General features: G+C 44.1%; 1 protein-coding gene across 1 annotated transcript in view; it reads left to right on the top strand.

The window, feature by feature from the left end:
• LOC141161317 (kalirin-like) overlaps positions 1–15743 on the top strand; it is a 621825-nt gene that overhangs the window by 16219 nt on the left and 589863 nt on the right. Inside the window, exons 5-6 of the mRNA XM_073646130.1 lie at positions 4111–4306; positions 4482–4648. Of these exons, the coding sequence (XP_073502231.1) occupies positions 4111–4306; positions 4482–4648 (363 nt within the window). The remainder of the gene's footprint in view (positions 1–4110; positions 4307–4481; positions 4649–15743) is intronic.

Below are 15743 nucleotides of genomic sequence, written 5' to 3' on the forward strand. Positions count from 1 at the left end.
GCCCCCTCCTTAATATTTGTTTGCGCCCCTTTGGAATAAATCCCTGCAATCAGTCGCTTCCTATAACCATCAGCTTCTTACTCCTCAGCCGGGATCTTGGACTCTTCTTACAATCGTCTCCAGGTCTCATATGTGAAGACGTCTTCCCCCAGCAGCCATTGTAAGATCTCTCCACAGAGGATCAATGGGATTTAGATCCGGAATCATTGCTGCCACTTCAGGACTCTCCAGCGCTTTGTTTCCATCCATTTCTGGGGGCTTCTTGAATATGTTTGGGGTCATTATCCTGCTGGAAGACCCATGACCTAGGACATTAGCCCAGCTTTCTGACACTGGGCGCTACATTGCCACCCAAAATCCTTTGCTAATCTTCAGATTTCATGATGTCTTGCACACAGTCAAGGCACCCAGTGACAGCAAAAAGATCCAAAACATCTGGGAACCTCCACCGTATCTGACTGTAGGTACTTTGTTCTTTTCTTTGTAGGCCTCATTCTGTTCTTGGTAAACAGTGGAATGATGTGCTTTACCACAAAGCTCTATCTTGGTCTCATCTGTCCACAAGACGCTTTTCTAAAAGGATTTTGGTTACTCAGTTACATTTTGGTAAACTGCAGTCTAGCTTTATGTCTGTGTCAGCAGTGGGGTCCTCCGGGGTCTCCCTCCATTAAGTTTCACTTTATTCAAATGTTGGCAGATAGTTTGCGATGACACTGATGCACCCTGAGCCGGCAGGACAGCTAGGATTTCTTGGGACCTTGATTGTGGCTGCTTATCCAACATCCGGACTATCCTGCATTGCAACCTTTTGTCATTTCTTCACTGCTATCCACGTCCAGGGAGATTAGCTGCAGTGCCATGGGTTGTAATCTTCTTGATTATGTTGTTCACCGTGGACAAAGGAACCTCAAGATCTCTGTAGATGGACTTGTAACTTTGAGATTGTTGAACAATTTTGGTTCTCGAGTCCTCAGACAGTTCGCTTCTCCTCTTTCTGTTCTCCATGATTAGTGTGGCACACACAGACACACAATGCAAAGATCAAGTCAACTTCTCCCCTTTTTATCTGGGGTCAGGTGTGATTTTCATATTGCCCACACCTGTTACTTGCCACAGGGGAGTCTGAACGAGCATCAGATGCTTGAAACAAAGTTGCTTACCAATAATTTTGGAAGGATGCCAACAATTTTTTTCAGGCGTTTTTTGTGAAATTATGTCCAATTTGCCTTTTTTTCTCAGTTTTTTTTGTTTTTTCTGTTTCAATAGACACAAAGGTGCCCACGATGCAGAAATGCTCTGGATTTTTCCTGAGCGTTTCTGCATCTCCCTGGCATAAAAAAACGCATGCGGATTGTGCATGCGGATTGTGCATGCGGATTGTGCATGCGGATTGTACATGCAGATTGTGCATGCGGATTGTGCATGCGAATTGTACGTGCGGATTGTACATGCAGATTGTGCATGCGGATTGTACATGCGGATTGTGCGTGCGGATTGTACATGCGGATTGTGCGTGCGGATTGCACGTGCGGATTGTACATGTGTTTTCCTGCCAGGGACATGCAGGTTATCAAGCGCTTTCCAAATTATTTTAGCATCACTTGGAAAGTGCTTGACAATTTGGTCACACTATATAAATCCATGCAACCGGCAACCGGCATATACAGTGTGACCAAAAGAATGGTAAAAAATGAAGGTTATACTCACCTTCTGATGGCCCTCTCTGTCTTTATCCGATGCGTCCTGACTTGGCGGCAGCTTGCGGTACGCTGAAGGACCTGCCGACGTCAGCGGTCGTGTGACCAGTCACATGACTAAATGACGTCACCGCAGGTCCTTTAGTCGACTGCGAGCTGCCGGCGAGCAGAGACAAGGACACCGGGGGCCATCAGAAGATAAGTATAATGTATATTTTTTATTTATTCTTTTTTTTACAGGTTCTATGGTCCCCAGGTCTTGATGAGTCTCCGGTCCTCCACACCCGGTTACCATCCACACATTGAAACGCATGGATTCTGCATGTACAGATGCAGGGATGCGGTTTCCATGAGTTCCAATGAACGTCAATGGCGGCGAAAATGCCGTGCTTTCGCAAAATAATTGGCAGTGCTGCGTTTTTTTCCGCAATGATAATCCGCCGCGGAAATTTCCGCAGCATGTGCACAGAACATGCGGATTATCATTGGGGAACATGGCAGACCTTCTACCAAGCATTTTAAGCGTTTCTGCAGGAGAATTGCCGCTGCGGAAACACTTAAAAAACGCATCGTGGGCACACAGCCTTATAGTGATAATGGTCTGGGAGAAATGCTTCATTTTCTGGAACAATTCAAAGGGGGCCAACACCTTCGCCCATGACTGTATGTATGCATATGTAGATTTTATATATGTAGATATGTATTATATAAATGTGTGTGTGTGTATATATAATATATATACAGTGGTGGCCAAAAGTATTGGCACCCCTGCAATTCTGTCAGATAATACTCAGTTGATTGCAATCACAAATTCTTTGGTCTTATTTTCTTCATGTAATTTGTCTTCAATGAAAAAACACAAAAAGAATTGTCCTAAAGCCAAATTGGATATAATTCCACACCAAACCTAAAAAAGGGGGTGGACAAAAGTATTGGCACTGTGTGAACAATCCTGTGATGCTTCTGTAATTGGTGTAATTAACAGCACCTGTAACTTACCTGTGGCACCTAACAGGTGTTGGCAATAACTAAATCACACTTGCAGCCAGTTAACATGGATTAAAGTTGCCTCAACCTCTGTCCTGTGTCCTTGTGTGTACCACATTGAGCATGGAGAAAAGAAAGAAGACCAAAGAACTGTCTGAGGACTTGAGAAACCAAATTGTGAGGAAGCATGAGCAATCTCAAGGCTACAAGTCCATCTCCAAAGACCTGAATGTTCCTGTGTCTTCCGTGCGCAGTGTCATCAAGAAGTGTAAAGCCCATGGCACTGTGGCTAACCTCCCTAGATGTGGACGGAAAAGAAAAATTGACGAGAGATTTCAACGCAAGATTGTGCGGATGGTGGATAAAGAACCTCGACTAACATCCAAACAAGTTCAAGCTGCCCTGCAGTCCGAGGGTACAACAGTGTCAACCCGTACTATCCGTCGGCGTCTGAATGAAAAGGGACTGTATAGTAGGATACCCAGGAAGACCCCACTTCTTACCCCGAGACATAAAAAAGCCAGGCTGGAGTTTGCCAAAACTTACCTGAGAAAGCCTAAAACGTTTTGGAAGAATGTTCTCTGGTCAGATGAGACAAAAGTAGATGGGAAAAAGCATCAACATAGAGTGTACAGGAAAAAAAAGAGGCATTCAAAGAAAAGAACACGGTCCCTACAGTCAAACATGGTGGAGGTTCCCTGATGTTTTGGGGTTGCTTTGCTTCCTCTGGCACTGGACTGCTTGACCGTGTGCATGGCATTATGAAGTCTGAAGACTACCAACAAATTTTGCAGCATAATGTAGGGCCCAGTGTGAGAAAGCTGGGTCTCCCTCAGAGGTCATGGGTCTTCCAGCAGGACAATGACCCAAAACACACTCCCAAAAGCACTATAAAATGGTTTGAGAGAAAGCACTGGAGACTTCTAAGGTGGCCAGCAATGAGTCCAGACCTGAATCCCATAGAACACCTGTGGAGAGATCTCACAATGGCAGTTTGGAGAAGGCACCCTTCAAATATCAGGGACCTGGAGCAGTTTACCAAAGAAGAATGGTCTACAATTCCAGCAGAGCATTGTAAGAAACTCATTGATGGTTACCGGAAGCGGTTGTTCACAGTTATTTTGGCTAAAGGTTGTGCAACCAAGTATTAGGCTGAGGGTGCCAATACTTTTGTCCGGCCCATTTTTGGAGTTTTTTATGAAATGATCAATGATTGGATTTTTGCTTCATTCTCTTTTGTGTTTTTTCCTTACAAGCAAATTAAATGAAGAGAATAAGACCAAAGAATTTGTGATTGCAAGAAACTGAGTATTATCTGACAGAATTGCAGGGGTGCCAATACTTTTGGCCACCACTGTATATATTGTGTGTGCATATGTATGTATGTGTGTGCCACCCCTATCATGGCTCTTGGTTCTTCGTGCAGGTGACGGCTGAGCTGGACGCCTGGAACGAGGATCTTCTTCGTCAGATGAGTGACTTCAATACTGAGGACTTGACCCTCGCGGAGCAGCGCCTGCAACGGCACAAGGAGCGGAAACTAGCCATGAACAACATGACCTTCGAGGTGATCCAGCAGGGGCAGGACCTGCACCAGTACATCATGGAGGTGCAGGCATCTGGTAAGTCCTCCAGCGGCTTCGGCACCCTGCATAAGATGGAGATGGTTGGTAGTGGTGGCACGTAGCTGAAGAGGAGATGATTATGGATAGGGTGGAATGTGACGGTGTATGGTGGGCAGATGAGGCGGGTCAGTGCTGATCAGCGGATGATGTGCCGCTTGTTCCCCTCCTCCAGGCATTGAGCTGATCTGTGAGAAGGACATAGACCTGGCCACGCAGGTGCAGGAATTGCTGGAGTTCCTCCATGAGAAGCAGCACGAGCTGGACCTGAATGCGGATCAGACCCACAAGCGTCTGGAGCAGTGTCTGCAACTGCGCCACCTGCAGGCTGAAGTCAAGCAGGTACGTGCCCCTAGCGTCTGACTAAAACGTGTATCTAATACCATGTACCGCTGTACCACCGTATCTATGAAGAGTGGAAAGAACGAACGTGACGTGTCTGCTGCTCTGCAAGTGGAGGAATCGGAGATAGATAATCTACCGTCACATGTACACTGTGCAGAATTCTCAGCAGTGCAGAGGGTGAAGTGTGTGTATATAGCAAGTCACAGAAGTTCAAGGTGTTCAGAGACACGGCTGAGGTGAGGAGGTCGAGCCCGACCTCCACTGAGGAAGACACAGAAGTACAAGGTGTTCAGTGCTCAGAGACACGGCCGAGGTGAGGAGGCCGAGCCCGACCACCACTGAGGAAGACACAGAAGTACAAGGTGTTCAGAGACACAGCCGAGGTGAGGAGGCTGAGCCCGACCACCACGGAGGAAGACACAGAAGTACAAGGTGTTCAGTGCTCAGAGACACGGCCGAGGAGAGGAGGCTGAGCCCGACCACCACTGAGCAAGACACAGAAGTACAAGGTGTTCAGTGCTCAGAGACACGGCCGAGGTGAGGAGGCTGAGCCCGACCACCACTGAGCGAGACACAGAAGTACAAGGTGTTCAGAGACACAGCCGAGGTGAGGAGGCTGAGCCCGACCACCACGGAGGAAGACACAGAAGTACAAGGTGTTCAGTGCTCAGAGACACGGCCGAGGAGAGGAGGCTGAGCCCGACCACCACTGAGCAAGACACAGAAGTACAAGGTGTTCAGTGCTCAGAGACACGGCCGAGGTGAGGAGGCTGAGCCCGACCACCACTGAGCGAGACACAGAAGTACAAGGTGTTCAGAGACACAGCCGAGGTGAGGAGGCTGAGCCCGACCACCACTGAGGAAGACACAGAAGTACAAGGTGTTCAGTGCTCAAAGACACGGTCGAGGAGAGGAGGCTGAGCCCGACCACCACTGAGCAACACACAGAAGAACAAGGTGTTCAGAGACACAGCCGAGGTGAGGAGGCTGAGCCCGACCACCACTGAGGAAGACACAGAAGTACAAGGTGTTCAGTGCTCAAAGACACGGCCGAGGAGAGGAGGCTGAGCCCGACCACCACTGAGCAAGACACAGAAGTACAAGGTGTTCAGTGCTCAGAGACACGGCCGAGGTGAGGAGGCTGAGCCCGACCACCACTGAGGAAGACACAGAAGTACAAGGTGTTCAGAGACACAGCCGAGGTGAGGAGGCTGAGCCCGACCACCACTGAGCAACACACAGAAGTACAAGGTGTTCAGTGCTCAGAGACACGGCCGAGGTGAGGAGGCTGAACCCGACCACCACTGAGCAAGACAAAGAAGTACTAGGTGTTGAGTGCTCAGAGACACGGCCGAGGTGAGGAGGCTGAGCCCAATCATCACTGAGCGAGACACAGAAGTACTAGGTGTTCACTGCTCAGAGACACGGCCGAGGTGAGGAGGCTGAGCCCGACCACCACTGAGCAAGACACAGAAGTACTAGGTGTTCACTGCTCAGAGACATGGCCGAGGTGAGGAGGCTGAGCCCGACCACCACTGAGCGAGACACAGAAGTACAAGGTTTTCAGTGCTCAGAGACACGGCCGAGGTGAGGAGGCTGAGCCCGACCACCACTGAGCAAGACACAGAAGTACTAGGTGTTCAGTGCTCAGAGACACGGCCGAGGTGAGGAGGCTGAGCCCGACCACCACTGAGCAAGACACAGAAGTACTAGATGTTCAGTGCTCAGAGACACGGCCGAGGTGAGGAGGCTGAGCCCGACCACCACTGAGCGAGACACAGAAGTACAAGGTGTTCACTGCTCAGAGACATGGCCGAGGTGAGGAGGCTGAGCCCGACCACCACTGAGCGAGACACAGAAGTACTAGGTGTTCAGTGCTCAGAGACACGGCCGAGGTGAGGAGGCTGAGCCCGACCACCACTGAGCGAGACACAGAAGTACTAGGTGTTCAGTGCTCAGAGACACGGCCGAGGTGAGGAGGCTGAGCCCGACCACCACTGAGCGAGACACAGAAGTACTAGGTGCTCAGTGCTCAGAGACATGGCCGAGGTGAGGAGGCTGAGCCCGGCCACCACTGAGCAAGACACAGAAGTACAAGGTGTTCAGTGCTCAGAGACACGGCCGAGGTGAGGAGGCTGAGCCCGACCACCACTGAGCAAGACACAGAAGTACAAGGTGCTCAGAAACATGGCCGAGGTGAGGAGGCTGAGCCCGACCACCACTGAGCAAGACACAGAAGTGCAAGGTGCTCAGAAACATGGCCGAGGTGAGGAGGCTGAGCCCGACCACCACTGAGCAAGACACAGAAGTACAAGGTGTTGAGAGACGCAGCTGTAGTGAGGAGGCCGAGCCCGACCACCACTGAGCAAGACACAGAAGTACAATGTGTTGAGAGATGCGGCTGAAGTGAGGAGGCCGAGCCCGACCACCACTGAGCAAGACACAGAAGTACAAGGTGTTCAGTGCTCAGAGACATGGCCGAGGTGAGGAGGCTGAGCCCGACCACCACTGAGCCAGACACAGAAGTACAAGGTGTTCAGAGACACGGCCGAAGTGAGGAGGCTCAGCCCGACCACCACTGAGCAAGACACAGAAGTACAAGGTGTTCAGTGCTCAGAGACATGGCCGAGGTGAGGAGGCTGAGCCCGACCACCACTGAGCAAGACACAGAAGTACAAGGTGCTCAGTGCTCAGAGACACAGCCGAGGTGAGGATGCCGAGCCCGACCACCACTGAGCAAGACACAGAAGTACAAGTTGTTCAGTGCTCAGAGACGAGGCCGAGGTGAGGAGGCTGAGCCCGACCACCACTGAGCAAGACACAGTAGTACAAGGTGTTCAGTGCTCAGAGACACAGCAGAGGTGAGGAGGCTGAGCCCGACCACCACTGAGCAAGACACAGAAGTACAAGTTGTTCAGTGCTCAGAGACGAGGCCGAGGTGAGGAGGCTGAGCCCGACCACCACTGAGCAAGACACAGAAGTACAAGGTGCTCAGAGACACAGCCGAGGTGAGGAGGCTGAGCCCGACCACCACTGAGCAAGACACAGACGTGGAAACATAAGAACTGGACCAAGAAATATCTGATACAGATTATTCCCAGGTTTATGGACTGATGAGATGAGACGACTCTGGACGGAGCAGGTGGACTGGCTGGATCAGTACCGGGCACCGACCTCCACTGCCCCCCATACCCCAGCGGGGTGGAGGTGGGCGCTGCTATGGGGGGGATTATTACAGAGAAGCTTGTTAGAGCTTTTCAGGTAGCAGATGGATCTGAATCACCTCGTGAATCTCCTGCCGGTGATCAGAAGACTCTTTCATCCAGCACTGGAGCAGGACGAAGTCTGCGTCGTTCCAGAAAGCTAGGATTGTTCTGCCGGACAAGTCTCCATCGCAGCATCGGGGTCTTCACTGCTCGGGGCCAGGAAAGGTCGTAAAGATGGAGAATAAGGACCGACCCCGTCCTCACCAGACCGAAATCTTAGTGAGAACTTGTGGAGATTCTTACAAGGAGATTTCAGATGAAGGAGAAGAGTTGCCTCTCTGAGCCGTGTCTGCGCCTGCGGTGTAAGACGCCAAGAGACTCCATAGATGGAGCTTATGGCCGTCACCGAGGAGAAGGGCGGCCATATTACTATATATATTACTATATCACACTGAGGAGAAGGGTGGCCATATTACTATATATATTACTATATCACACTGAGGAGAAGGGCGGCCATATTACTATATATATTACTATATCACACTGAGGAGAAGGGCGGTCATATTACTATATATATTACTACATCACACTGAGGAGAAGGGCGGCCATATTACTATATATATTACTATATCACACTGAGGAGAAGGACGGCCATATTACTATATATATTACTATATCACACTGAGGAGAAGGGTGGCCATATTACTATATATATTACTATATCACACTGAGGAGAAGGGCGGCCATATTACTATATATATTACTATATCACACTGAGGAGAAGGGCGGTCATATTACTATATATATTACTACATCACACTGAGGAGAAGGGCGGCCATATTACTATATATATTACTATATCACACTGAGGAGAAGGGCGGCCATATTACTATATATATTACTATATCACACTGAGGAGAAGGGCGGCCATATTACTATATATATTACTATATCACACTGAGGAGAAGGGCGGTCATATTACTATATATATTACTACATCACACTGAGGAGAAGGGCGGCCATATTACTATATATATTACTATATCACACTGAGGAGAAGGGCGGCCATATTACTATATATATTACTATATCACACTGAGGAGAAGGGCGGCCATATTACTATATATATTACTATATCACACTGAGGAGAAGGGCGGCCATATTACTATATATATTACTATATCACACTGAGGAGAAGGGCGGCCATATTACTATATATATTACTATATCACACTGAGGAGAAGGGCGGCCATATTACTATATATATTACTATATCACACTGAGGAGAAGGGCGGTCATATTACTATATATATTACTACATCACACTGAGGAGAAGGGCGGCCATATTACTATATATATTACTATATCACACTGAGGAGAAGGGCGGCCATATTACTATATATATTACTATATCACACTGAGGAGAAGGGTGGCCATATTACTATATATATTACTATATCACACTGAGGAGAAGGGCGGCCATATTACTATATATATTACTATATCACACTGAGGAGAAGGGCGGCCATATTACTATATATATTACTATATCACACTGAGGAGAAGGGCGGTCATATTACTATATATATTACTACATCACACTGAGGAGAAGGGCGGCCATATTACTATATATATTACTATATCACACTGAGGAGAAGGGTGGCCATATTACTATATATATTACTATATCACACTGAGGAGAAGGGCGGCCATATTACTATATATATTACTATATCACACTGAGGAGAAGGGTGGCCATATTACTATATATATTACTATATCACACTGAGGAGAAGGGCGGCCATATTACTATATATATTACTATATCACACTGAGGAGAAGGGTGGCCATATTACTATATATATTACTATATCACACTGAGGAGAAGGGCGGCCATATTACTATATATATTACTATATCACACTGAGGAGAAGGGCGGCCATATTACTATATATATTACTATATCACACTGAGGAGAAGGGCGGCCATATTACTATATATATTACTATATCACACTGAGGAGAAGGGCGGCCATATTACTATATATATTACTATATCACACTGAGGAGAAGGGTGGCCATATTACTATATATATTACTATATCACACTGAGGAGAAGGGCGGCCATATTACTATATATATTACTATATCACACTGAGGAGAAGGGCGGCCATATTACTATATATATTACTATATCACACTGAGGAGAAGGGTGGCCATATTACTATATATATTACTATATCACACTGAGGAGAAGGGCGGCCATATTACTATATATATTACTATATCACACTGAGGAGAAGGGCGGCCATATTACTATATATATTACTATATCACACTGAGGAGAAGGGCGGCCATATTACTATATATATTACTATATCACACTGAGGAGAAGGGCGGCCATATTACTATATATATTACTATATCACACTGAGGAGAAGGGTGGCCATATTACTATATATATTACTATATCACACTGAGGAGAAGGGCGGCCATATTACTATATATATTACTATATCACACTGAGGAGAAGGGTGGCCATATTACTATATATATTACTATATCACACTGAGGAGAAGGGCGGCCATATTACTATATATATTACTATATCACACTGAGGAGAAGGGTGGCCATATTACTATATATATTACTATATCACACTGAGGAGAAGGGTGGCCATATTACTATATATATTACTATATCACACTGAGGAGAAGGGCGGCCATATCACTATATATATTACTATATCACACTGAGGAGAAGGGCGGCCATATCACTATATATATTACTATATCACACTGAGGAGAAGGGCGGCCATATTACTATATATATTACTATATCACACTGAGAAGGGCGGCCATATTACTATATATATTACTATATCACACTGAGGAGAAGGGTGGCCATATTACTATATATATTACTACATCACACTGAGGAGAAGGGCGGCCATATTACTATATATATTACTACATCACACTGAGGAGAAGGGCGGCCATATTACTATATATATTACTATATCACACTGAGGAGAAGGGTGGCCATATTACTATATATATTACTATATCACACTGAGGAGAAGGGCGGCCATATTACTATATATATTACTATATCACACTGAGGAGAAGGGCGGCCATATTACTATATATATTACTATATCACACTGAGGAGAAGGGCGGTCATATTACTATATATATTACTACATCACACTGAGGAGAAGGGCGGCCATATTACTATATATATTACTGTATCATCACTGAGGAGAAGGGCGGCCATATTACTATATATATTACTACATCACACTGAGGAGAAGGGCGGCCATATTACTATATATATTACTATATCACACTGAGGAGAAGGGCGGCCATATTACTATATATATTACTATATCACACTGAGGAGAAGGGCGGTCATATTACTATATATATTACTATATCACACTGAAGAGAAGGGCGGCCATATTACTATATATATTACTATATCACACTGAGGAGAAGGGCGGCCATATTACTATATATATTACTATATCACACTGAGGAGAAGGGCGGTCATATTACTATATATATTACTACATCACACTGAGGAGAAGGGCGGCCATATCACTATATATATTACTATATCACACTGAGGAGAAGGGCGGCCATATTACTATATATATTACTGTATCATCACTGAGGAGAAGGGCGGCCATATTACTATATATATTACTGTATCATCACTGAGGAGAAGGGCGGCCATATTACTATATATATTACTACATCACACTGAGGAGAAGGGCGGCCATATTACTATATATATTACTATATCACACTGAGGAGAAGGGCGGCCATATTACTATATATATTACTATATCACACTGAGGAGAAGGGCGGCCATATCACTATATATATTACTATATCACACTGAGGAGAAGGGCGGCCATATTACTATATATATTACTATATCACACTGAGGAGAAGGGCGGTCATATTACTATATATATTACTATATCACACTGAGGAGAAGGGCGGCCATATTACTATATATATTACTATATCACACTGAGGAGAAGGGCGGCCATATCACTATATATATTACTATATCACACTGAGGAGAAGGGCGGCCATATTACTATATATATTACTATATCACACTGAGGAGAAGGGCGGCCATATTACTATATATATTACTATATCACACTGAGGAGAAGGGCGGTCATATTACTATATATATTACTATATCACACTGAGGAGAAGGGCGGCCATATTACTATATATATTACTATATCACACTGAGGAGAAGGGCGGCCATATCACTATATATATTACTATATCACACTGAGGAGAAGGGCGGCCATATCACTATATATATTACTATATCACACTGAGGAGAAGGGCGGCCATATTACTATATATATTACTATATCACACTGAGGAGAAGGGCGGTCATATTACTATATATATTACTACATCACACTGAGGAGAAGGGCGGCCATATTACTATATATATTACTATATCACACTGAGGAGAAGGGCGGCCATATTACTATATATATTACTATATCACACTGAGGAGAAGGGCGGCCATATCACTATATATATTACTATATCACACTGAGGAGAAGGGCGGCCATATTACTATATATATTACTATATCACACTGAGGAGAAGGGCGGTCATATTACTATATATATTACTATATCACACTGAGGAGAAGGGCGGCCATATTACTATATATATTACTATATCACACTGAGGAGAAGGGCGGCCATATCACTATATATATTACTATATCACACTGAGGAGAAGGGCGGCCATATCACTATATATATTACTATATCACACTGAGGAGAAGGGCGGCCATATTACTATATATATTACTATATCACACTGAGGAGAAGGGCGGTCATATTACTATATATATTACTACATCACACTGAGGAGAAGGGCGGCCATATTACTATATATATTACTGTATCATCACTGAGGAGAAGGGCGGCCATATTACTATATATATTACTACATCACACTGAGGAGAAGGGCGGCCATATTACTATATATATTACTATATCACACTGAGGAGAAGGGCGGCCATATTACTATATATATTACTATATCACACTGAGGAGAAGGGCGGCCATATCACTATATATATTACTATATCACACTGAGGAGAAGGGCGGCCATATTACTATATATATTACTATATCACACTGAGGAGAAGGGCGGTCATATTACTATATATATTACTACATCACACTGAGGAGAAGGGCGGCCATATTACTATATATATTACTGTATCATCACTGAGGAGAAGGGCGGCCATATTACTATATATATTACTACATCACACTGAGTACAAGGGCGGCCATATTACTATATATATTACTATATCACACTGAGGAGAAGGGCGGCCATATTACTATATATATTACTGTATCATCACTGAGGAGAAGGGCGGCCATATTACTATATATATTACTATATCACACTGAGGAGAAGGGCGGCCATATTACTATATATATTACTATATCACACTGAGGAGAAGGGCGGCCATATTACTATATATATTACTACATCACACTGAGGAGAAGGGCGGCCATATTACTATATATATTACTGTATCATCACTGAGGAGAAGGGCGGCCATATTACTATATATATTACTATATCACACTGAGGAGAAGGGCGGCCATATCACTATATATATTACTATATCACACTGAGGAGAAGGGCAGCCATATTACTATATATATTACTATATCACACTGAGGAGAAGGGCGGCCATATTACTATATGTATTACAATATCACACTGAGGAGAAGGGCGGCCATATTACTATATATATTACTATATCACACTGAGGAGAAAGGCGGCCATATTACTATATATATTACTATATCACACTGAGGAGAAGGGCGGCCATATTACTATAGATATTACTATATCACACTGAGGAGAAGGGCGGCCATATTACTATAGATATTACTATATCACACTGAGGAGAAAGGCGGCCATATTACTATAGATATTACTATATCACACTGAGGAGAAGGGCGGCCATATTACTATATATATTACTATATCACACTGAGGAGAAGGGCGGCCATATTACTATATATATTACTATATCACACTGAGGAGAAGGGCGGCCATATTACTATAGATATTACTATATCACACTGAGGAGAAGGGCGGCCATATTACTATATATATTATTATATCACACTGAAGAGAAGGGCGACCATATTACTATATATATTATTATATCACACTGAGGAGAAGGGCGGCCATATTACTATATATATTACTATATCACACTGAGGAGAAGGGTGGCCATATTACTATATATATTACTATATCACACTGAGGAGAAGGGCGGCCATATTACTATATATATTACTATATCATCACTGAGGAGAAGGGCGGCCATATTACTATATATATTACTATATCACACTGAGGAGAAGGGCGGCCATATTACTATATATATTACTATATCACACTGAGGAGAAGGGCGGCCATATTACTATATATATTACTATATCACACTGAGGAGAAGGGCGGCCATATTACTATATATATTACTATATCACACTGAGGAGAAGGGCGGCCATATTACTATTTATATTACTATATCACACTGAGGAGAAGGGCGGCCATATTACTATATATATTACTATATCACACTGAGGAGAAGGGCGGCCATATTACTATATATATTACTATATCACACTGAGGAGAAGGGTGGCCATATTACTATATATATTACTATATCACACTGAGGAGAAGGGCGGCCATATTACTATATATATTACTATATCACACTGAGGAGAAGGGCGGCCATATTACTATATATATTACTATATCACACTGAGGAGAAGGGGGGCGATATTACTATATATATTACTATATCACACTGAGGAGAAGGGCGGCCATATTACTATATATATTACTATATCACACTGAGGAGAAGGGTGGCCATATTACTATATATATTACTATATCACACTGAGGAGAAGGGTGGCCATATTACTATATATATTACTATATCACACTGAGGAGAAGGGCGGCCATATTACTATATATATTACTATATCACACTGAGGAGAAGGGGGGCCATATTACTATATATATTACTATATCACACTGAGGAGAAGGGCGGCCATATTACTATATATATATTACTATATCACACTGAGGAGAAGGGCGGCCATATTACTATATATATATTACTATATCACACTGAGGAGAAGGGCGGCCATATTACTATATATATTACTATATCACACTGAGGAGAAGGGCGGCCATATTACTATATATATTACTATATCACACTGAGGAGAAGGGCGGTCATATTACTATATATATTACTACATCACACTGAGGAGAAGGGCGGCCATATCACTATATATATTACTATATCACACTGAGGAGAAGGGCGGCCATATCACTATATATATTACTATATCACACTGAGGAGAAGGGCGGCCATATTACTATATATATTACTGTATCATCACTGAGGAGAAGGGCGGCCATATTACTATATATATTACTGTATCATCACTGAGGAGAAGGGCGGCCATATTACTATATATATTACTACATCACACTGAGGAGAAGGGCGGCCATATTACTATATATATTACTATATCACACTGAGGAGAAGGGCGGCCATATCACTATATATATTACTATATCACACTGAGGAGAAGGGCGGCCATATCACTATATATATTACTATATCACACTGAGGAGAAGGGCGGCCATATTACTATATATATTACTATATCACACTGAGGAGAAGGGCGGTCATATTACTATATATATTACTATATCACACTGAGGAGAAGGGCGGCCATATCACTATATATATTACTATATCACACTGAGGAGAAGGGCGGCC

This window comes from Phyllobates terribilis, unplaced genomic scaffold (genome assembly GCF_046119375.1).
Source record: "Phyllobates terribilis strain yellow unplaced genomic scaffold, ASM4611937v1 Scaffold_9__5_contigs__length_417890890, whole genome shotgun sequence".
NCBI lineage: Eukaryota > Metazoa > Chordata > Amphibia > Anura > Dendrobatidae > Phyllobates > Phyllobates terribilis.